This window comes from Nyctereutes procyonoides, unplaced genomic scaffold (assembly GCF_905146905.1).
Source record: "Nyctereutes procyonoides isolate TBG_1078 unplaced genomic scaffold, NYPRO_anot_genome, whole genome shotgun sequence".
Lineage (NCBI taxonomy): Eukaryota > Metazoa > Chordata > Mammalia > Carnivora > Canidae > Nyctereutes > Nyctereutes procyonoides.
The window spans coordinates 6981802-7006854 of NW_026575032.1; the positions used below are offsets into that span (position 1 = coordinate 6981802).

A 25053-nucleotide genomic window follows, 5' to 3' on the forward strand; every position below is an offset into this window, starting at 1 on the left:
ATCTATATCTATATCCCATGTTGTCTTTATCCATGCATCTATTGGTGGACACTTAGTTTGCTTCCATATCTTGGCTTTTATAAATGATGCTGCAATAAACATGTATCTTTTCAAATTAGTATTTTATTTGAGTAAATACCCAGAAGTGAAAGTACTGGGTCATATGGTATTTCTATTTTTAACTTTTTGAGGAACCTCCATACTGTTTTCCATAGTGGCTGCACCAATTTACATTTTACCAACAGTGGGCGAGGGTTCCCTTTTCTCCTCATCCTTGCTAACACTTGTTACTTTTTGTCTTTTTGTACTAGATACTCTAACTGGTGTGAAGTAATGTTTTTTTGTGGTTTTGCTTTGCATTTCCCTGATGATTAGTGACACTGATAATCTTCATATGTTTGTTGACGTGAATGTCTTCTTTGGAAAACTGTTTAGGTCCTGTGCCTATTTTTAAATCATACTTTTTGTTTTGTTTGTTGTTGTTGGTTTTTTTTTTTTTTTGGTGTTATAGTTCTTGATATAGTTTGGATATTAACTCCTTATCAGCTGTATCATTTGCAAATATTGCCTCCCATTAATAGATTGCTTTTTTTTTTTTTGATGACTTTCTTCATTGTATAAAAGCTTTTTTAGTGTAGAGCATGTGGATGGCTCAGTCAGTTAAGTGTCTGACTTGATTTTGGCTTGGGTCATGATCTCAGGATTGTGAGATCAGCCTCATGTTGGGCTCTGTGCTGGTGTGGAACCTGCTTAAGATTCTCTCTATCCTTCTGCCTGCCCCCCACACTCTTGCATGTGCACTCACTCTCTTTCTTTCAAAAAAATAAAAAACTTTTTAGTTTGATGTGATCCCAGTGTTTTATTTATAGTGACTTTTAAGATTTTATTTTTTAATTGTACAGAGTAGTTGTGAATCTGTTTATTTTCTTTGACTGCCATAACAAATTATCATAAATTTGGCAGCTTGAACTAACACAAATACATAATTTTGTAGATTATATTATTGGTGAAGCCAACTGGTTTCTCTACTCCAGGTCTACAAGATGGAAATCTAGGTGTTCCTGCCTGAGCTCTTATCTATGGGTTTTATGTGAGAATCACTTCCAAGTTTATTCAGTTGCTTACAGAATTCAGTTCTTTGTGGCTACATGTAGATTTGTGGTCCTTCCTTTCCATTTTGACTGTCTGGAGCCTCTTGACTCCTTTAGACCACCGGCATTCTAAGTTAGATTGCACTGTCAGTCTTCAAATCAGTAACAGCTGCTGGAGTCTTGAGATTTTCTCCCACCACATCTCTTTTGTCTGGTTGGAGGAAGTTGTCTGCTTAATCCAGAGTAAGCTCCCTATCTTAAGGTTGCTTATTAGAAATCTGAATTACATGTGCAAATTCCTTTTTGCTATTTAACATAATTATATGTTACAGGAATTGGAATCTGGATATCACTGAGGGACCCTTCTGCCTCCCATAGAATAGATCTTTAAAAGGTAGACCTTTCAAAAGGTAAAAGATGGGATGCCTGGATGGCTCAGCAGTTTAGTGCTGCCTTCAGCCCAGGGCATGATCCTGGAGACCCGGGATGGAGTCCCATGTTGGGCTCCCTGTATGGAGCCTGCTTCTCCCTCTGCCTGTGTCTCTGCCTCTCTCTCTGTATCTCTCATGAATAAACGAATGAAATCTTAAAAAAAAAAAAAAGAGTTAAAAGGCTTTTAAGGAGATTATTATAATAATTGAAAGATGTTAATAAAGACATAAGTAGGAAGAGAAATACCAAGTTCATGTTTGAAAGATCCAGTGTGATGAAGAGGGTTAATTTTCCCAAAATCATTTCAAACGTCAATTAAATACCAGTAAGTTTTTCAACAGATTTTTTCCAGAGGAATTTGATAAGCTGATTCTAAAATTAATGAGGGGTGTCTGGGTGGCTCAGTCAGTTAAAGTGTCTGCCTTTGGCTCAGATCATGATCCCAGAGTCCTAGGATTGAGCTCCTCCTAAGGCTCCCTGCTCTGTTGGGAGTCTGCTTCTCCCTCTCCCTCTGCCTGCCACTCTGCTACTTGTGCTCTTGCTCTCTCTCTGTCAAATAAATAAATAAGGTCTTTTTTAAAAAATAAAATTTATATGAAAATGTAAGGAACGAGAAACTCATCACATTCCTATAAAAGCAGGGCAACTTATTTTAGCAAATTAAAGATATGGACTATAGAAATGGAATAAGAAGTCACCAAACAGTTGTATGTTTATATGAACACTTGGCAAATGAAAGATAGAGTTAGAAATCATGGAGAAAATGGGATTTTTATTACATGGTGGTAAAAATTGTGTGTGTGGCAGGGGGAAGTGAAATTCTGCTTTCTAGTGTCATTCAAATCTATTCCAGTGAAAGGCAAAAGCAAAACAGTTGTTAAGGAAAGGTAGTAAAAGATCTTTATGATCTCAGAGTAGCAAAAGGTTTCTTAAGTGGACACAAAAGGCATAATCACAAAGTACAAAATTTTAAAAATTTATCATAAAAATTTTCTGTTAACATCAAAATGTGCATATTTAGTTCATGAAGTGAAGAAAAAATAGTTTCCATTTATGATGTGATAAGTATTGTAAAACAAATGCAGAGGGACACCTGGTTGGCTCAGTTGGTAGACCACTTGTCTCTTGATCTTGGGGTTGTGAGTTCAGGTCTCATGTTGGGCATAGAGATTGATTACTTGAGGAAATTTTTAAAAGTGTACAGATCAGTAAAAGATACAGTAGAAAACTGATTATATGAACTCATTAAAAGATGATTGAAATCATGAAGTATTCTACATTATTAATCAAGAAGATACAAATTAAAATGTCAGTGAAATATTTCATAAAACCCATATAGCGAAATTAAAACATCAGAGGGAAGTGTTTGGGAGTATTTGGAATAAGAACTTTGTTAATATATGGGACTAAAAAGTGTAAATCCATATCTTATGCTTAGAATCTGTATAAGAATATGCTTTTAAGTTGCATTGTTCCAATATTAACCACATGTGGTTATTGAGTTTTCTACATGTGTTTAGTCCAAGAGGAGATTTGCTTTAAATGTATAATATTTAATTTTGAAGACCTAGTTAAGAAGAATGTAAACGAGCTCAATGATTTTTATAACTATTGCATATTGAAATGATAATATTTCATTAAATAAAATATTAAAATTTCACTGTTTTAAAAGTATTTTAATGTAGCTATTGGAAAATTTTAAATTACTTGTGGTTTTCATTATGTTTATATTGGACAACATTGCATTAGAGGAACCTAAAAATGTCAGGAACAACACATGACAGTATAGAGTTGTTTGTTATATTCATAGTTTGGAAATAACCAAAATACCTATCAGCTACTGACTGGAGATGTTATGGTATAGTAAACAATGTATATGTTATATAGTAGTGAAAATGAGTGACAGCTATAGACATCTTTATAATGAATCTATAAAACAGCTAAGTGTAAGAAGTGAAGAAAGATTGTATACAGAATATGACTCCATAAAGCTCAAGGGCAGGTCAAGTCAAACATGTATCTTTCAGAAACGTATATATACATACAAGGTCATATAAAGAAAAGCCAGGAATGATTGATCATATAGGTAAGAATTTCGGTGCTTTTTGGGGAAAGAGGGACTAGGATACGCAGGGATTCTAATGTATTAACAGTATTGTGTTTCTAGTTATATGAATGTTTTCTGGATAAGTTGCACATGTATATTTAATACATTCTTCTGTATGGCATGTTTTATAACAATACTTAAAACCAGGCTAGCATGAATGGGGATGTGAGGGACAAGAAGAGGCAAGCCAAAGCTGACTAATTCACTTCTTGGAGCTGCAGGGTTGTTGCTCCTTGGGCTAAAACACAAGGTAGGTTGAGTCTGTCTTTTGTTTCTTTGCATCTAACTATTCATCTTCTTGTCCAATGGTCTGTTTGGGTTGGTGGTGGAAACTTGGACCGTGTTGAAGGCACTATTAATAGAAGACATACAGATGGGCCTTCCATCCCAGAGATGTGCTGGTGGGCCTCTGTGTCTTTTTTACTCATATTGCTTGCTGGCCTCTGGGTCTATGAGGTTCAGGAATTACCCAGTCTACTATCTCTCATGATACCACCCCCTAACTAGAAATCTTTAGTTTGAATCTGCAGAACAGTGGAGAGAACTCATTACAACCAGTTTCTCAATCATTGCACTCACTGTCCAAGTTGCTTATGTGGAAACCTAAATATGCTCATACCTTTGTTTCCAGCATTTCAGGAGGAACCTTCAAATTGAAAGCTTCTGAATCACATTGGTCAGCCTGTTTATCTCATCTGTAGGCTCATAACATTTGCGGTTGTACAGTATGCCAGCTTTGTCCAATACTTCCTGGAGTATTGTGTGAAGTTATTACTGGTGGTCTGTGTCAATTTCCAGAGTTCTCCTTGGAGTTACTGGCTTTGTGTTGTATAAGAAAATATTTCCAGTTGCTGAATGATCGAGACCATTGCAGAGACATTGTTGAGAGAGTATGCTGAGTGGGGGCTCTCTCTTCTGCCTTGACCCAGAAAATGTTCTGGAATTGTGGATACCCAGTGGCTGCTACTTACTCTTGATTTTGCTGACTACTTCACTGTCTCTTGCCACATTCCCCATAAAATGCAGGTAGGCCCTTGTCTGTATTTGTTGCAGATAGTGAGAGGAACTTCAGCTGTAGAGAAGTCTTTGGTATATAGCTGGAAATGGTGTACAAATTAACCAGGAGATACCACATCATCACCTGGCAGACATCGTATTGGCATCATCTTGACTTGACAAGAGAATCATCTAAATTTTCCCTCACCACCAATTGAGCTGTTCCCCTTCTCATTAGAGAACACCACCAAAGTGAGAACCTCTCTGGCAACATTGAGGCCTATTCCTGACCAAGAATAAACTTGTGCACAAGTTCACTGAGTACAGTTTTGGACCAAAAACTTACTTTTGTGAATCTCAGATGGGGATTGTTCTTCTGTACTTCATAGAGTTATAAAGACTTGAAAACTGTAAAGACTGGGCATATGTGAGAAAGAGCACAGGCCATATCGTTATGTTGGGCCAGGAATAATGAATGATACCAATGCAGGGGAAACTAGGAATTTAAAGAATGCAGAAGATTCAAGCTTTACATAGAAATTCTGACATCAAAGTATAGCCTGTGGGGTTGTTATTAGATGCCACAGTATTAGACATTTCCATGATTAGTCCTTTTGTGTATTTTAAAATGTAAAATTCTTAATTCTTCCTCCTAATACCTTAGTCTGAAAGACACTCAGATCACTTTCCTCTCATGTACAACATGAGGCCCCAAACCACATATAGTCACTTTCTCTCTAGAAATGTTTTGAAGGGTGGTTGGTTGGCTCAGTTGGTAGAGCATAAGACTCTTGGGGTTGTGAGTTTAAGTCCCATATTGTTTGTAGAGATTACTTTAAAATCTTAAAAAAAAATTTTTTTTTGTAATGTTTTGCATTGACTTCCTGCTGGAGAGACAGGTGAATCAGGAGACCTGATTTCAGGTTTTGCCCCATTATTTAAGTTCCAGCCATAATTCCTTGTATATGTCAGTGTCTTATTTTAATATACATTCTTCAGATACAGTAGCTTTATAATAATTAACTCTTTGCTGGGGATTCAATCATTAACATAAATACTTGAGAGCCTGCTATGTGCCAGGCAGTACTGGTAGCTGGGAATGTGGTAGTGAACATGACTGACTACTGAAAACACAATCTCCCAGTAATTTATAGTGATGATGTTATTGGGAGTAGGGTGGGTGGTTAGAGATAATTAGATCAGAAAAATCTATGCAATAGATAACTACCATAATTGACCATTGAATTTAGTTATAAGCCTCTTCATAAACAGGAAAGAAGAAACTTGCTGAGTTACCTCAGTGGAACAGTTGGGGGAAAAGTCTGAATGAAGAAATGACTAGTGGAAATATGAGTATAATACATTCACATGTATGTGAGTATTAAATATTATATTGAATAATATGGGTATTAAACTGGTATAAGATATGGAGAAATATTACTTGAAGGAACATGAGCAGAGTGTGTGTGTGTGTGTATTTTTAAAGACTAGAAAGTACTGGAACATTTACATGGTGATGGGAATGGTGGAGTGGAAAGGGAGAGTTGAAATTATAGAAGGGAGAAGAAAAACAGGGCTAAGTTTTCAGCGACTGGGTAGGATTCAGAGCATATGGATGGATTCAGGGTTTGTCAGCCTTAGTACTGTTGATACTTTGAATCAGATAATTCTTTTGTGGGGGTTGTCTAGTGCAACATTGGATTGTTAGCATTATCCCTGGCCTTTATCCTTCAGGTGCCAGTAGCACCCTACCCCCACAAAACAAAACAATACAAAAAAAAAAAAAACCTTTAGGGGGGTTGTAGGCAAAATCACTTCTAGTTGAGAAGCATTTATAGAGAGGTATTGGCCTTTCAGAGTGATCCTGTCTTTATTTGGAGAGAAGTAGAACATGGGTGTAGGAGACCTTGTAGATTTGGTGGTGGAAAGAGAGGGAGTGAGCTCCTTCTCATGATTTAATCTTTCTCAGTGAACTGGGTCAAGATTATGGGGCTAGTGAAAGTCGAGAGTGATGAAGATAAAAAGTCATTTTTGTAGAATGAGAGACTAAGGTTCTTAGAAAAATCAAAGATTCCTAATAGTGAGCAGTAGGAGACTAAAGCCTATTTCTTTTAGAGGAAGTTTTTTAGAGGCTTTAGACCAAAGAGATCAGACAGAGGAAAATATAAGGATAGTAGATTATTACTGACTTTTTTCTAAAACTAATGGATAAAAGACTCTCTAGATCTTACTTGATCTTATAATGGAAATGTTACTATGCTTGATGATATCACTGAGTTCCCTTGATCTCTTCTCATTTTTTATAATTTTTCCTTTTGCCTGTTTAGCGTGGTTGCTTTTTTTTACCCTGTCTTCCAGATTGCTGATTCATTCTTCTGCCTCTTCTAATCAGCTATTGATTCCCTTTAGTGTATTAATTTTTATTCAATATAACCAGTATGGAGGTTAAAGCACAAAGCAGTAAATCCAGTTATATCTACAAAAATCAGTCAAGGGATGTGTGAAATAAAAAGACACATATGTAAAGAATGACATCATATACATAAAATGTAAGGAAAATAAAAATTGAATGCTTTTAGAATGGGTTCAAACTTAAGTGACCCTCAGTTTAATATAAACTGCAATATGCATAAAATGTTATATGTGAGCCTAATATAACCACAAATCAAAAACCTATAATAGATACACAAAAAGTAAAAAGAATCCAAGCAAAGCACTAAGAGACCACAAGGATGAGAGCAAGAGAAGAAAGATATACAGGAAAACTACCAAAACAACCATAAAACAAGTAACAAAATGGTGATAAGTACATACCTTCAATTATTTAAATGTAAATGGACTACCCCAATTAAAAGATGCAAGATGACTGATTAGTTTAAAGAGAGACCCATCTATACAGTGACTTTGGAAACTCACTTCAGACCTAAAGACATGCATAGTGAAAGTGAAGGGATAGTAAAACATTTACCATATGCAAATGAAAGTGAAAAAAAAAAGCTGGGGTAGCAATATATATTGTCAGACAAAATAGACTTGAAAGCAAAGACTGTAACAAGAGACAAAAAAACACTACATAATGAAGGAAACAATCCAACAAGATGATTTATCATCCAACATGGAAGGACCTAAATACATAAAGCAACCATTGTCAGAAATAAAGGAAGAAATTGACAGAAACACAATAGTAGTGGGGGACTTTAACCCCATTTACATTAATGGATAGATCTTTCGACAGAGAAATCAACGAAATGGTGGCTTTGTATGACGTGGACCAAATGGACCTAATAGATATATATTCATAATATTCCACTCAAAAAAACAATGAAATACACATTTTGCTTTTAAAAAAGATTTTATCTATTGAGAGAGAGCATGTGCATCAGCAAAGCAGGAGGAGGCGGAGAGGGAGAGAGAATCCCAAGCATTATGTGCTGAGCATGGAGCCCTGATGTGGAGCTCAATTCCAGGACCCCAAGATCTTGATTAGCCAAAGTTAAGAGCTGGATGCTTAAACAACCAACCACCCAGGCACCCCTGGAATACACATTCTTAAGGGCACATGGAACATTCTCCAGAATAAATCATATTAGGCCAACAAAACAAATCTCAAATTAAAAAAATTGAAACATCTTTTCCAACCACAACAATGTGAAACTGGGTATCACAGTTTCACACTGTTGTATCAATCGCAAGAAAAAGCTTGGAGGGTGCCTGGATTACTCGATTGATTAAGCCTCTGCCTTCAGCTCAGGTCCTGATCCCATGATCCTGGGATTGAGCCCTGTGTCCTGCTCCCTGCTGGGCTTCTCCTCCTCCCTCTGCCCCTCCCCCTGCTTGTGCCTTCTTTTGCTCTCTCTCTCAAATAAAATCTTAAAAAAAGAAAAATCTTGGAAAGAACACAAATACATGGAGGTTAAATAGCATGTCACTAAATAATGACTGGCTCAACCAGGAAATCAAAGAGGAAATAAAAAAATACATGGAGACAAATGAGAATGAAAATGTAATGTTCCAGAAACTTTGGGATACAGTAAAAGCTGTTCTAAGAGGGAAGATTGTAGCAATACAGGCCTAATAGAAGAAGCAAGAAAAAAACTCAATCTGACTTTATGCCCACAAGAGCTTGAAAAAGTAGAAGGAAGGAAATAATAAAGATCAGAACAGAAATGGAGACTAAAAAAGTAGATTAACGAAACCAGGAGTGGTTCTTTGAGAAGATAAGTGAAATTAACTTTTAGCTAGACTCAAGAAAACAAATCAGAAATGAAAGAGAAAAAAGCAACACCACAGAAAGACAAAATATTATAAGAGAATATTACGAAAAATATTATGCCAACAAATTAGACAACCTAGAGGAAATGGATAAGTGATTCAGAAATAAAGGGAGAATTAGACCAATTACCAATAATGAAATTAAATCAGTAATCCAAAAACTCCCAAGAAACAAAAGTCCAGGACTAGATGGCGTCACAGGTAAATTTCACCAAACATTTAAAGGAGTGTTAATACCTGTTCTTGTTAAACTATTAAAAAATATAGTAGAGGAAGTAAACCTTCCAAATTCATTGTATAAAGCCAGCATTAACAGAGACTGAAACCAGATAAAGACATCATAAGACTACAGGGCAATATCTCTGATGAAGATAGATGCAAATATCCTCAATAAAATCTTAGCAAACCAAATCCAGCAACGTATTTTTAAAAATTAGTCACTGTGATCAATTGGGATTTATTTCAGGAATGCAAGGATGGTTCAGTATTCACAAGTCAGTCAACATGATATATTAAGAGAAAGGATAACTATTTGATGATCTCAACAGATGCCGATAAAGTGTTTGACAAAGTACAACATCCATTCATGATAACTGAGAATAGGTTTAGAGGGAAAATACCTCAACATAATAAAGGCCATATATGAAAAACCCACAGCTAACATCCTCCTTAATGGTGAAAAACAGATTTTCCTTTAAGGTCAGGAACAAGACAAGGATGATGTAACACTATTTCTATTCAGCAGAGTACTGGAAGTCATAGCCATAGCAATAAGACAAGAAAACAAAGTAAAAGACTTACAAATTGATAAAGGAGAAGTAAAACTTTCATTTTTTAGCAGATGACACGATATTGTATCTAGAAAACCCTAAGGAATCCACAAAAAAACTACTAGGAATGACTGCCTGATGAAAAGATAAATTCAGTAAAGTCGTAGAACATGAAGTTAACATACAGAAATCTGTTGGCTTCCTTTACACTAATAATGAAGCAGAAAGAGAAATTAAGAAAATAATCCTATTTACAATTGCTCCAAAAAGAATAAATACCCAAGAATCAACTTAACTTAGGAGTTGTAAGACCAGTACTCTTAAACTATTAAACATTGATGAAAGAAATTGAAGATGACACAAACAGATGAAAAGCTATACTGAGGGATCCCTGGGTGGCGCAGCGGTTTGGCGCCTGCCTTTGGCCCAGGGCACGATCCTGGAGACCCGGGATCGAGTCCCACGTCGGGCTCCCGGTGCATGGAGCCTGCTTCTCCCTCTGCCTGTGTCTCTGCCTCTCTCTCTCATTCTGTGTGACTATCATAAATAAATAAAAATTAAAAAAAAAAAAGAAAAGCTATACTGAGCTCATGGGTTGGCAGACCCAGTATTGTTAAAATGTCCACACAATACAAATAGAATGTACCACTACAAAGAAATGTAATGCAATCTTTATAAATACAACAACATTTCCCCCAGAATTAGAACAAATAATGCTAAAATTCGTATGGAACCACAAAAGACCCCAGATTGCCAAAGCATGTTAAGTAAGATAGAACAAAGCGGGAGGTATTACAATCTCAAATTTTAAGATACATAACAATCCTATAGTAATCAAAACAGTATGGTACTGGCAGAAAAATAGACACATAGATTGATGGGAATAAAATGGAGAGGCTAGAAATAAACCCACACATATATGATCAATCTACGACAAAGGAAGCAAGAATATATAATGGAAAGACAATTTCTTCAACTAATGGTGCTAGGAAAACTGAACAGTTACATGGAAATGAATGAAACTGGACCACCTTTTTATATAATATATGAAAGTAAACTCAAAATGGACTAAAGACCTTAAAGTAAAACTCCCAAAACATGGGCAGTAATTTGACATCAGCCACAGCAGTCTCTTTCTAGATATGTCTTCTCAGGCAATCGAAAAAAAAGTGAAATTTAACTGTTGGGACTATGCCAAAATAAAAGGCTTTTGCACAGTGAAGGAAACCACGAACAAAACAACATGGTAACCTACTGAATGGGAGAAAATATTTGCAAATGATGTATTCAATAAGGGGTTAATATTTAAAACATATAGAGAACTTACTCAACACCAAAAAGCAAATAATCCAAAAATGGGCAGAGGACCTGGATAGACATAACAGATGGCCAACAGACACATGAAAGATGCCCAACATTACTAAACATCAGGGAAATGCAAATTAAAACCACAAGAAGAGATCACTTTATAACCTGTTAGAATGGCTAAAATAAAAAACACAAATAAGAAATGTTGGCAAGGGTATGGGAAAGAAGGAACTCTTGTGCACTGTTAGTGGGAATGGAAGCTGGTACAGCCACTGTGGAAAACACTATAGAGGTTCCTCAAAAAGGTAAAAGTAGAATTACCATATGATCTGATAATTCCACCACTGGGTATTTACCCAAAGAAAACAAAACGCCTAATTAAAAAAGATATATACATCCATACGTTTACTGTAGCAGTATTTACCATAACCATGATATGAAACAGCTGATGTGTGCTTTGATGAATGGATAAAGAAGTGTTACATATATGTGTATGTAAAGTGTTTTTATTCCTATACATACACACACTATAGTGGAATATTATGTTTTATATATAATACATATATGTAGTGGAATAGTATTCAGCCATAAAAAAGAATGAGCTCTTGCTATTTGCAACAACATGGATATACCTAGAGGATATAATATTAAGTGCAGTAAGTCAGTCAGAGAAAGACAAATTCCATATGCTTTCACTTGTGGAATTTATACACATGAAACCAAAAAACCTAAAAACAGACTCTTAAATACAGAGAAAAAACTTTGTCAGAGGGGAAGTAGGTGAGGGGATGGGTGAAATAAAGGAGGTTAAACATACACATTATTATGAACAGTAAGTAATGAGTCATTATATTGTACACCTGAAACAATGCGAATTATACCTTAATAAAAATTGTTTGTAAAGAACAACCCAAAATAAATGTTTATTAAAGAATACTCTATGGAAAATAGATAATTTTCAAATTGAAAAGAGGAAATCCAAATGACTAATGGACAAATGAAAAAATACTTAGCCTTATTATTAATTAGGAAAATGTAATTTAAAATCACAGTGAAAAATGTTTCATATAATATTGTAGTTTTATGTTTTCAGTGTTTCTGTATCATTGATTTTTGCCATATATTATTTATTTTTTTCTGTTTACTTTGGATTTAATTTCCTCTTGTTTTCTAGCTTCCTAAAACAAACATATTATTCACTAATAAACCTTTCTTCCTGTTACAGTCATTTAAAGCTATAAATTTCTCTAAGCTTCATTTAATTTCTGGCAAATTTTGATCTGCTATGTTATTTTGTTGAAATATTTTATAAGTTCCCTTGTGATATCTTTTGTTTGTAGATTATTTAGAAATATGATTTAAAATTAAGTATTAGAGGCCTTTAAATATTAGATCCTCTTGGGTCAAACAAAACTTTTATAATTCATTTCCTCTTTTGAATATTAGTTAGGCCTCCTTATAGTTTTTATGTTGGTGGTTACTCTGGGGCCAATAATTTGCTTCTTCCTTAACTTCACAGTTTATTTAGAGCCAGTACTGTACCATTTTATACTTTTTACTTCTCACCTAACATTTAATACAAATTACAAATACAATTACAAATATAAATAATGCAAATTACAAATATACAATTACAAAAATATGATTCCATTACCTTTGTGCTATTGCTATATTCTTTTACATATATTATAAATCTCATGTTAAAATGTTATTTTGCTTCAAAGTATCAATTGTGTTAAAAAACAAAGATATCAGCTGTCTTTTAAAGACATTGAAGAGAAAAAAATCTTTTCTTCCCCATCAGCACAAAATTACTTAAATTTAAAAAATTTGAATATAGTTGACACACAATATTACATTAGTTTCAGGTGTACAACGTAGTGATCCAAGTCTGTATTTTATGGTATGCTCACCACAAGTGTAGCTACATTCTATTACCATACAACACTGTTAATAATACCATTGACAAATTCCCTGTGGTGTACCTTTTATCCTGATGACTTATTCATTCCTTAACGGTTTTCCTGTATCTCCCACTCCCCTTTAACCATTTTGCTCATTCCCCAACCCTTCCCCTGTGGCAGCCATCAGTTCTCTGTATTTATAGGTTTGATTCTGTTTCTGGTTTATTCATTTGTTTTGTTTTGTATTTTAGATTCCATGTGTAAGTGAAATAATACTGTATTTGTGTTTTCTCTGATTTACTTCAATTAGTATATTAGTATTTTAGATTTATCCCTTTAATTCTTTTCTGTATTATGTTTCTTTTTTTCAAAAAAGATTGTATTTATTTGAGAGAGGAGGTGTGGTGGTAAGGAGCAGAGCCAGTAAGGAGTAGAGGTAGAGAGGACTCCCTGCTGAACAGGGAGCCCGATGTGGGGCTCTATCCTAGGACTCCAGGATCATGACCTGAGCCAAAGGCAGACACTTAACCAACTGAGCCACCCTGGTGCCCCATACTATGTTTCTATCTGCTATCATTTTTCTTTCAGCTTAAAGAGCACTTACTAGTGTTTCTTCTAGTGCGGGTCTGCTGGCAGTTCATCCCAGCTTTTGTTTGCCTGATATAATGTTTTTATTTCACACTAATTTCTGGATTGAAAGTTTTTCCATTTAGCATTTTTACAGATGATATTCTGTTTCTTTTTTTTTAATTTTTATTTATTTATGATAGTCACACAGAGAGAGAGAGAGAGAGAGAGAGGGAGGCAGAGACACAGGCAGAGGGAGAAGCAGGCTCCATGCACCAGGAGCCAGACGTGGGATTTGATCCCGGGTCTCCAGGATCGCGCCCTGGGCCAAAGGCAGGCGCTAAACCGCTGCGCCACCCAGGGATCCCGATATTCTCTTTCTAATAAGGCAGCCATTTGTATTGTTGTTCCCTGGTATGTAAGGTGTGTTTTTACCCCCTTTGGCTACTTCCAGGATTTCCACTTTACCACTCATTTTCAATTTTACTGTGATGTATCTCAGTCTGGTTTTCTTTGAATGCATTCAGGTTAGGGTTAACTGAAATTCTTGGGATTATTTGGAATTTTTCTTCAAAACTCCGAGAATTTCAGCTATTATTTTTTCCTATTCTTTGTTACTTTTTGATTTTGGTATTTCAGTTACATGTCTGTTAAACCAGTTTGTAGTTTCAGAGATCCTGAGGTTCTTTGTTTTCTTACTTTTTGTTGTTGTTGTTCTACATATGGGATTATCTTTTTTTTAAGTTTTTATTTATTCATGTGAGAGAGAGAGAGAGAGAGAGGCAGAGGCACAGAGAGAGACAGAGACAGGCAGAGGCAGAAGCAGGCTCCATGCAGGGAGCCTGACATGGGACTCCCATCAGGCCCTGGGCTGAAGGCGGCACTAAACCACTGAGCCACCTGGGCTGCCCACACTGGATTATATCTACTAATTTGTCTTTAATAACCTACCTTTTGTCTGCCATTTGCACTCTTTTTAAACTTATTCAATACAAACTTTTTAGGTCTATAGTTTCTGTTCTTTGTTGTTTGCTGTTTTTCTGCCGAGATTCCTTATCTGTTCACTCATTGAAGCTATCTTCCTACATTTCATCAAACATAAATATGTAATGGTTGCTTTAAAGTTCTTGTCTTAAAGTCCAACATTTGAGACATCTTGAAGATAATTTCTATTGACTGCTTTTTTTTTCTTGACCTGTGGCTTACATATTCCTGTTTCCATTTCTTTTCTTTTCAAAGGTTTATTTATTTATTCATGAGAGAGACACACAGAGAGGCAGAGAGATAGGCAGAGGAAGAATGAGGCTCCCCACAGGGAACCCAACATGGGACTTGATCCAGATTCCAGGATCACACTGAGCCGAAGGCAGATGCTCAACTGCTGAGCCACCCATGCATCCCTCCTGTTTCTTTTCACATCTAATAATTTAAAAAATATTTTACAGAACATTGTAAATACTATATTTTGGAGATTATAGATTATGTCCCCTTCCCCTTTTGAATGTTGGTTTTCTTGTTCAGTTGGCTGGCCACCTTGGAATTGTGTGGGCTTGATTTTCCTCTTTGGTCAGATTTGTGGAAAGCCTTTAGCTTGACAGAACTTAATCTCTAAACTGTCTTACCCAACATATTGCCAAGTTTTGTGTTAAGCTGTGCCAGAAAACCTAGAGTAGATCTTTCTTTACGGTATGGGCTTTATTTTATAGCAAGTCCTAATTTTTAAGGTGTATCTCACCTGGTGCACCTGGGTATTATTGAGTGGTTAATAAGGGGTCTCCATTATCAACTAGATTTGCCTGCTTGCCATTTCCCAACACTGTGGACCTGTGTACCTATTTAGCTCTGCCCCATAGCAGCCACTTTTGGATATGTCTCAGGAAGTCTTGTCCTTCTTGTATGTAGATTAGCCATCAGGGATCTAACCCGTACTTGAACTTACTGCCCCCTTACCCTTCATAGCTCCCTTTTCTTTAATGTTCTTTTCACAGATTCCATTGCTTCAGCTTCCTGGAATGCTAAGCACTACCTTCTCAGCTCAGCAGGACAGCCATTTTTTCCTTGGGCTGAAGCTTCCTATGCCATGGTTGGGAAATTGTATCCAAAAAGAAAGCTCAGGTGATGGTGGAGTCCACCTCGTGAATTTCTCCTTTTGAAGACCAGTCTTACACTGATAGTTGTCCAATGCTAAAAATAGCTACTTTATATTAGTTTGTGGTTATTTTCTCTTTTTTCCTACAGATTTTATTATTTTGAGAGAGAGTGAACCAGGGAGAAAGAGAGAGAGAGAGGGAAAACACAAGTGGAGAGGGACAGTGGAAGAGGGAGAAGCAGGCTCCCCAGTGAGCAGGGAGGCCCTACATGTAGATCCTACTTAAAAACAAAAAGCAAGACAAACCCCTTAATTATAAAACTAGGCCCATGAGGATTTGTTGTAACTATACTTGTTTGGACACTTAACTTTCCAGTGGTCAGGACATTATTAAAATGTACACATTCTTTTTTGTTTTTTTCCTTATGTGAGTTAGCCTTTTAGGATTTAACTACATTAATACATTTGTTTATTGAGTAGAATGGCAGTTGCATTGCTGACACATTGCAGTTATTGTTATTTCTGCACAAATATAAATCAAATTTCTTTTTTTTTTAAAGATATTTAAGGGGGGGGTAGACAGAGAGGGAGAGAGAACCTCAAGCCGACTCCATGCTGAGCATGGATCCTGACACAGAGCTATATCTCAGGACTTGAGATCATGACCTGAACAGAAACTAAGAGTTAGACGTTTAACTGACTGAGCCACCTAGGCACCACTAAATCTAATTTCTACAAGTTAAATGTTAGCGATGCTACTTTACTGAAATTTAAAATTGTTTGGGTAGGTGTTGGGATCAGACTGTCAAGTATTTTGAAAGCTGTGTAGGAATTTAGAATGAGGAGCAGTTGCATTTCTTATTAAGTGATGTGATCAAAATATGATTTAATATGGCTTAATTTAATAGAATTAGCCTAGGGTAGAGTTGGAGAGGGCAGAAAATGAGTTAAAATTCTCATTTATAATAATCAATAGTGAAATGAAATGCTGAGCCAAAGGGATATTATTATTTTTTTCAATATTCATTAATAGCTGATTATGTTCTAGGATTTATGAGAATGAAAAAGTGACAAATTGGGAAGAGATTTTAAAGAAACGATTTGTAGTATCAGTGTGGTAGGAATAGGAAAATTAAGAAAAAACTGAAAGGTAATGATATTGAGATTAGATTTGAAAATATTGATTGGTATCTCTTCATCTAAAATGTATTTTATCGTCTCTCTAAATCCTGGAGATGGTAAGAAAGCCAGAAATGTGGATTTTAGTATAGCTGGGAGAATTAAAACTGGAAAAATTACTGAACTTTTAAGTATAGAAAAGCACAAAAGGGGAACAAAAGAGAAAAGAATGTCCACTAGTACTTACTAGGTGAAAAAAAATATGTGTAGTTACATACAGTTTTATTTGAAGAAGCCAAGAAAATAAATGGTTTCTGGGATCATGATCCACAAAAGGACATATTCTGTCTCAACTTTAATTTTTCTTTCTATTGGTTTCTTGTATTTTCTAAGGTAATTTTCATCCTTAAAAAAATCTTAACTGTTCACCTCTTTCTGCCATCTGCAGTACAGTTCATATTGATATAAATAGCAGATGAGAAAGTTGAAGTACCATGGGTTGTTTACAAACACTTGGCTGAGGAGAACCCTTCCTGCTTAAACTTCTTTTTATTCTTGCCAATATGAATTGTAGATAAATATATACTTCTGAAAGATATTAAAGTGTATTATTTTTTTAAGTGTAATATTTTTAATATGTATTATAGACATGTTTATTTTTCAGTCATATACATCTGTATTTTATTCCCTCTGTTTTGGAGTGTTTCAAACCTTTAGAAAAGTTGAAAGAATAATATAATGAACACCAATATACCCTTCACCTAGATTCAACAGTTGTTAATATCTTAACCACATCTGCTTTTATTTCTCTCTATATAATACATTCATAGTTGTACATAAAATATGTGAATTTTTTCCAAACTATTTGAGAGTTGTAGACATTACATTACTTTGCCACTACATCTGTTATCCTGTATCTCCTGAAAACAAGTGCATTCTCTTACCTAGCCATAACTATCAAGCACATTAGCATTGATAGAATGCTATTATCAAATATACAGTCCATATTTAGATTTCTCCCAATTATCTTAATGTCCTTTAAAACTTTTTATTTATTTTTAAAGATTTCACTTTTTTATTTGAGAGAGAGAGAGGGAGCACACAAGCATGGAGAGAGGTAGGCTCCCCACTGAAAAGGGAGCCCAACACAGGGCTTGATCCCAGGATCATGACCTGAACTGAGGGTAGATGCTTACTGACTGAGCCACCCAGGTTCCCACCCCCCTCCTTTTTTATACAAGCTCTAACCAAGGATTGCCCGTTGCTTTTAGAATTACATTTTTTTTAGAATTACATATTTTAATGCTCTTTCATTTAGATGAGTTCTTCAGCCCTTTTTTTTTTCATGACATTGACATTTTTGAAGTATCCAGGTCAGTAATTTTGTAAAAATTTCTCTCAGTTTTGGTTTGCCTGGCATTTCCATATGATTAATTTCAAGTGAAATATTTTGGCAGAAATATTACATGAGGGATGTGCACTGTTCAATACATTACCTCAGGAGACATAATGATGTCAGTTATACAATTGGTCATTTGGTTATCAAGATGTGTACCATATTTCCTCATTGTAAAAGTACCTTTTTCCCTTTGTAATTAATAAGTTATCTCTGGAGTGACCATTTGAAACCTCTCCCCAGCAGGCTCCACTCAGTGTTTTAACCTCCATTGTTGCTTGAATAAATTATTATTGTGGTTATTATATGATGGTTATTTTTTAATTTTTTTGTTTCCTTTATGTTAATTACCTTGCATTCTTCTGTAAAAAAAATTCTCTACTGTTTATTTTTAGTGTCAGTGTGGGCTCTCAAATGGATTCCTTTTTTATTCCTGTCATTATTCTTTTTAAAAAATATTTATATTAGAGTATGGAGGGTGGTTAAGGAGGGAAGGAGAGAGGGAATCTCAAGCAGACTCCTCACTGAATGCAGAGCTGAAGCATGGCTTTCTCTCATAACCCAGAGATCATAACCTGAACCAAAACTAAGAGTTGGATGTTTAACTGACTGGGTCCCCTTGTAATTATTAATTTTGATGTTCAAAATGTCTCAAATCTGGTCAGGTTAGAACTCTCTCAAGATGACTCATAGACAGCTGATATGTCCTCATCTGTTTAGCATTTTCCATACTTTATGACACAACAAGATGGTCTACTTGCCTCTCTCTTTTTTCTTGAATGTCTATTTTTTTTCATTGTAGATGTATACATAAATATTTCACTGTTTTAACCATTTTAGGTGTACAATTTTTGTTTGCTTTTTATATGTGATTTTCCCTGGTTTTAATAATTTTAATCTTTTATTGAATCAGCATTCTGATGCTTATAGCCATTTGACTTAAGCAAACAAATCCTTTCTGGAGGAAAATAGCATCCTAGTCCTCAAATTTTTAATAATAATGTCTGACTCTCAAAAAATCAGGCATTGAGCAGCCTGAGTGGCTCAGCGGTTTAGCGCCACCTTCAGCCCAGGGTGTGATCCTGGAGACCCGAGATGGAGTCCCATGTCAGGCTCCCTGCATGAAGCCTGCTTCTCCCTCTTCCTCTGTCTCTGCCTCTCTCTCTCTGTGTGTGTGTGTCTCTCATGAATAAATAAAATAAATAAAATCTTGAAAAAAATCAGGCATATAAGAGGACAGGATGATCTGTAGAAAAAAAAAAAACCCCACAAAAGAAATAGATCCATTGAGATTTAGAGAACAGAGTTCTCAAACAGATTTTGTTAACTATTGTTAATATGCTTTTAAAAAACAGAAGTGAGGAGTTTCAGCGGATGACTAGAAACTTTAAAAATGAGCCAAATGGACATTCCAGAAATGAAAAGTATAACCGAGCCCAGTGAATTGGCTTAAAAGTAGATAAGTAGAGCTGAATGCAGAATTACTGAACTATAAGATAGGTCAAAAGACTCCATAGTGAAGCATGGAGCAAAAAAGGTGGGGAATACAGAAAACAGTATAAGACATAGGAGATATAGTCAAAAGGTTTAATATATACCTGATTGGATTCTTAGAAGAGAGAGGAGTGAGAGAATAAGGCAGAAGTAATATTTGAAAAGATTATGGGTTATATTTTACCAAAACTGAAGAGGGGTAATTTAAGAAGTCTAAGGAACTCCAAAGAAGATAAATTCAAGGGAAACCACACCAAGGCCATCATTGTAAAACTGCCAAAAACAAGTACTACAAGCCAACGAAAAAGGACAGGTTACTTTAAAAGCTTACAGTTTTTTAAATTTTTAAAAAATGTTTTATTAATGTATTTTAGAAAGCACAGAGATAAGGGCAGAGGGAAAGGGAGACAATCTCAAGCAGATTCTGCACTGAGCGCAGAGCCCAACATGAGACTTAGTCCCATGACCCGAAGATCACAACCTGAGCTGAAACCAGAGTTAGATACTTAACTGACTGAGCCACCCATGCACTCAAAAGCTACAGTATTTAAAAAAAAAAAAATCCTTATGGCTAACTTCCTAGCAGAAATAATGGAATCCAGGTAACAATAGGATGATACAAGCACAGTACTGAAAGGGAACTGAGTGTTCTGGAATAAAGGTAAATCATTGAATTATAAACTTAAAACAGGTGAATTTTATGATATATGAATTATATCTTAATGAATTTATTTAAAAATGAAAGTAAAATGATAATTTCAGCTTTGTGAAATGAGAAAGTTTATTTTCAGATCTACTTCAAAGAAAATACTAAAGGGAGTTTTTTAGGCATAGGAGATGTAGTCAAAAGATTTTGAAAAAAAAAGATTTTGAAAATGATTCTAGGAGGAAGCTTGAAGATTCAGAAAAGAATGAAGAGCAATGCAAAGGCTAAATATGTTTGTAGATTTGAATAAATATTAACAATAAACACAACAAAGCTGGTGTAAGTCTGAAGATAAAGTGGATTTTTAAGGCGACAAGAATTATTCAAGATAAAAAAGGACACTTTATAAGTATAAAAGGTTTAGTTGCCCCAGAAAATATATATATTTTTAATTTTTATTTATTTATGATAGAGAGAGGGAGAGAGAGAGAGAGGCAGAGACACAGGCAGAGGGAGAAGCAGGCTCCATGCACCGGGAGCCCGACGTGGGATTCAATCCCGGGTCTCCAGGATCGCGCCCTGGGCCAAAGGCAGGCGCCAAACAGCTGCACCACCCAGGGATCCCCAGAAAATATATTTCTAAATGTGTATGCATCTAATAACATAGCATCAGAATACATAAGTCAAAAATTGACAGGTACAGAAAAATTTATAATCATGGTGGGAGTTTTTGGTGCTCTCTTCGGCAGCACATATGCTAAAACTGGAACGATACAGAGAAGATTAGCATGGCCCCTGCACAAGGACGACGCACAAATATGTGAAGTGTTCCATATAATCATAGTGGGAGTTTTTGAAATACCTGTCTTATAAAGAAAGGTGAAAGATTTAGAATAAGATAAAAAAATAAGTAAGGAAATAGAAAATGCAAAAATACAGTTAACTGTTTAATTGACATAGTGAAATACTGCATCAACATCTGCAGAATACACATTTTTTTTTTCAAGTGCACATTGGCCCTTAGCTCCTGCTATACACAAAGAATCAATTCTGTATGAATTCTGATTCTCAATGCGAAAGGTAAAATAATAAAATTTCTAGGTGATGATACTACCTATATGATAGGTGTGTGTATGTTGCTTTTTGCTTTTATTACCTTGTGCTCCCCAAACTTTTTAACAGAATATGTTAATATCATAATCAGGTGAAAAATTATAACAAGGGGGTATATAGCATCTTTAGAAAGGGGAAAGATTTCCTTTTTAAAATTTTTTAAATTTTTATTTAAATTTTAGTTAACATGCAGTGCACTATTGGTTTTAGGAGTAGAATTCAGTGATTCACCCCTTACATATGATACCCAGTGCTCATCACAAGTGCCCTCCTTAATACCCATTACCCATTCAGCCCATTCCCCAATCACCTCCCTCCATCAACCCCTCAGTTTGTTCTCTATCATTAGGTTGTTTCCCCTTCTCTCTCTCTCTCTCTTTTTTTTTTTTTTTACTTTTTCCCCTCCCCATAAGTTCATCTCTTTTATTTCTTAAATTCCACATGTGTGAAATCATGATACTTGTCTTTCTCTAACTTATTTTGCTTAGCATTATACACTCTAGCTCCATCCATGTTGTTGCAAGGGACAAGATTTCATTCTTTTTTAAAAAAGATTTTATTCATGAGAGACACAGAGAGGCGGAGACACAGGCAGAGGGAGAAGCAGGCTTCACGCAGGGAGCCGGATGTCAGACTCGATCCGGGACTCCTGGATCACATCCTGGGCCAAAGGCAGGCACCAAACTGCTGAGCCACAGAGGCATCCCAATTTCATTCTTTTTTATGGCTGAGTGAATAGTCCATCGTATATTTATATATATACATACTACCTCTTTATATATATAAACATACACACACACAGGCATACCACCTCTTCTTTATCCATTCATCACTCAATGGATGTTTGTGTTTTTTCCATAGTTTGGCTTTTATGATAATTTTGCTATAAACATCAGGGTGCTCGTACCCCTTCAGATCTATATTTTTGTATACTTTGGGTAAATACCTAATGCAGTTCCTGGATCATAAGATAGTTCTATTTTTAACTTTTTGAGGAACCTCCATACTGTTTTCCAAAGTGGCTGCACTAGTTTGCATTCCGAGCAATAGTCAAAGAGTGTTCCAAAAGGCGAAAGATTTCTTAAACAGGAAGTTACACAATGAAGGAAATGACTTATAAAATGTACTACATTAAAAAGAACTTTTTTCACCAGAAGACACCATAAGAGAGTGAAAATGCAAGTTCCTTCTTCCAGAACGTGGAAGAAAAGTTACATTTTATAAAGAGCACTCATAAGGGCAACCCCAGTGGCTCAGCGGTTTAGCGCCGCCTGCAGCCCAGGGCGTGATCCTGGAGACTAGGGATCGAGTCCCACGTTGGGTTACCTGCATGGAGCCTGCTTCTCTCTCTGCCTGTGTCTCTGCCTCTCTCTCTCTCTCTCTCTCTCCCCCCCCCATCGCCAATGAATGAATAAATAAAATCTTTTAAAAAAGCATTCATAAATCAGTAAGAGAAATTTATAGAAAAATGAGTAATAGAATTGAGGGCACCTGAGTTGCTCAGTTGATTAAGCATGTGCCTCAGCTCAGGTCGTGATTCCAAGGTCCTGGGACTGAGCCCCATGTCAGGCTCCCTGCTCCATGAGGAGCCTGCTTCTCCCTCTCCCTGCTCACCCCTCCCCCCACCATTGGGGGGTGTTGTCTCTCTCACCATCTCTCTCTCTCTGAAATAAAATCTTAATATATGCGTGATAGAACTGAATAGTCACTTCGCAAAAGAGGCTGTGCAACTAAAATATATTGAAGGTTTTTAGCACTATTAGTAATCAAAGAGATGCAAAATAAAACCATAATGTGATTACAGATAAATCTATCAGAGTGGCTATATATTTAATGTTTTGAATTTTTATTTTGAGATTAGAGTTCCAGGGTGTTGGGAAAGTAGTACAGAGAGATCCAGTGTACCCTTCACCCAGTTCTCTCCAAAGTTTATATCTTACATAATTAAAGTGCAATATTAAAGTCAAGAAATTGATGTTTCTTATCACAAATGTGTGTGTATAGTTGTATGCCATTTTATCACATATGTAGATTTATGTAACTACCATCACGGTCAAGAACTGAACTATTTTATCACCATACAGATCTCCCTTGTGCTGTTAGACTCATATTCACATGCCTCCCCTCTATTGTTCATAACCCCTGGTAACCAGTAGCCTGTTCTCCATCTCTACAGTTTTGTCATTTTGGTAATGTTCTATAAATAGAATCGTACCTCAAGTGATCTTTTGAGATTGGTATTTTTTAATCATAATGCCTTTGAGGTCCATCCAAGTTTGTCTATCCATAGTTTGGTCCTTTTTAGAATGGCTACATAGTTTTCAACTGACAATACCAAGTATTTGTAAGGATGTAGAGCAATAGGAACTTTAATGTACTGCTAGTGGGAACATAAATGGGTACAATCACTGTGAAAAACTATTTGGCATTTTCTACCAAAGTAGAAGCATACCACTCTATTCAACAATTCCAGTTCTAGTAAACATTCAATGAAATGTGTGTCTTTGGGGTGCCTGGGAACCTCAGTCAGTTGAGCATCTGACTCCTGGTTCTGGCTAGGTCATGATCCCTGGGTTGTAAGATGGAGCCCCACATTGGGCACCAGAGTCTGCTTGAGATTCTTCCTCTCCCACTGGCCCCCCCAACTCTAAAATAAAATTTAAAAGTCTTTTAAAAAATGTGTATCTTTGTCAGCAAGAGAAGTGTTTTGTAAAAATATATTTATAGCAACATTATTTGTAATTCCTGTGATTTGGAAAGGAACTAAATGCTTACCAACAGTGTAATGAAGTTTTAAAAACTATGATGTCATCATTCAATAGAATACCATAGAGCAGGGATTAGGAAATTGTTTTTCTGAAGCACTACATAGTAAATAGTTTAGCCTTTATGAGTCATACATTGTCCCAGCTACACTTCAGTTGTAGCAATGAAGCAGACATGCAGGTGAGCGAACAAGTGTGGTCATCTTCCAATGAAACTTTTTACAAAAACCAATTTGGCCTTTAGGGGCTATAGTCTGCTGACCTCTTATAGATGAATCTCATAATTTTGTATAAAAGAAACCATATATTATGATTACATTTTTATAAAGTTCAAAACCTATCAAAATAAACCTATACAATTGAAGTCAGCTAATTGATTGTCTTTAGGGAGAGGCAGAGGCATGAAAGTTACTTCTAGGGTGCTGAAAATAAAGATTTACCTGAATAGTAGTTATGCAGGTCAGTTCACTTTTGATTACTCATTGAGATGTGTACTTAATGATTTATGCACTCCTCTAGTGTGTATATGTATATATGGTACCTTATTGAATTAGTTTAAAAAGTTTAAAATAAAATGGAAGCATTTTATTTTAGTGTCCCCATCAGGTTAGAACTATATTATTTATATCTGGCATATGATAGTCATAAGTAATTTTTTTTTTTAGTAGGAATTGCTAGTAATCACTATAGCAATATAAGAGACAGTGAGGAGTGATGACTCTGGATTAGCTTAAAGAGCTTATTGAAGACTTTGGGGAAAGCAGTATTGGCACAGGTACAGAACCTGAAGTAATCATTTAATGCATTTTCATGAAAACATGATAGATCCTAGTTTAAAAGGCTAGCAGGATCTAATGAATGGTGTAAGATAACAACTATTCATGTTTGAAGGCAGAAGGGAAAGATTATTTGGTTAGCTTTTAAGAGCAAGGTACTGTGATTGTTTTGTAATGATGATATATAGTTTGGTCCATCTGACAGTTC

At 35.7% G+C, this 25053-nt stretch overlaps 1 protein-coding gene and 1 non-coding gene across 10 annotated transcripts in view; both read left to right on the forward strand.

The window, feature by feature from the left end:
* LARP1B (La ribonucleoprotein 1B) overlaps window positions 1–25053 on the forward strand; it is a 130896-nt gene that overhangs the window by 60529 nt on the left and 45314 nt on the right. The window contains exon 13 of one of the 9 annotated variants that reach the window (XM_055317079.1): window positions 4399–4700. The exons of 7 other annotated variants lie outside the window; for them this stretch is intronic. In XM_055317079.1, the coding sequence (XP_055173054.1) occupies window positions 4399–4464 (66 nt within the window). In that variant the 3' untranslated portion in view covers window positions 4465–4700. Of the gene's footprint in view, window positions 1–4398; window positions 4701–25053 lie in introns of those variants that run through there. One more of the 9 variants, XM_055317080.1, reaches the window with a different exon arrangement.
* On the forward strand, window positions 20925–21031 carry LOC129504437 (U6 spliceosomal RNA). Its single transcript, XR_008663357.1, has one exon. It is a non-coding gene; the product is annotated as a U6 spliceosomal RNA (small nuclear RNA).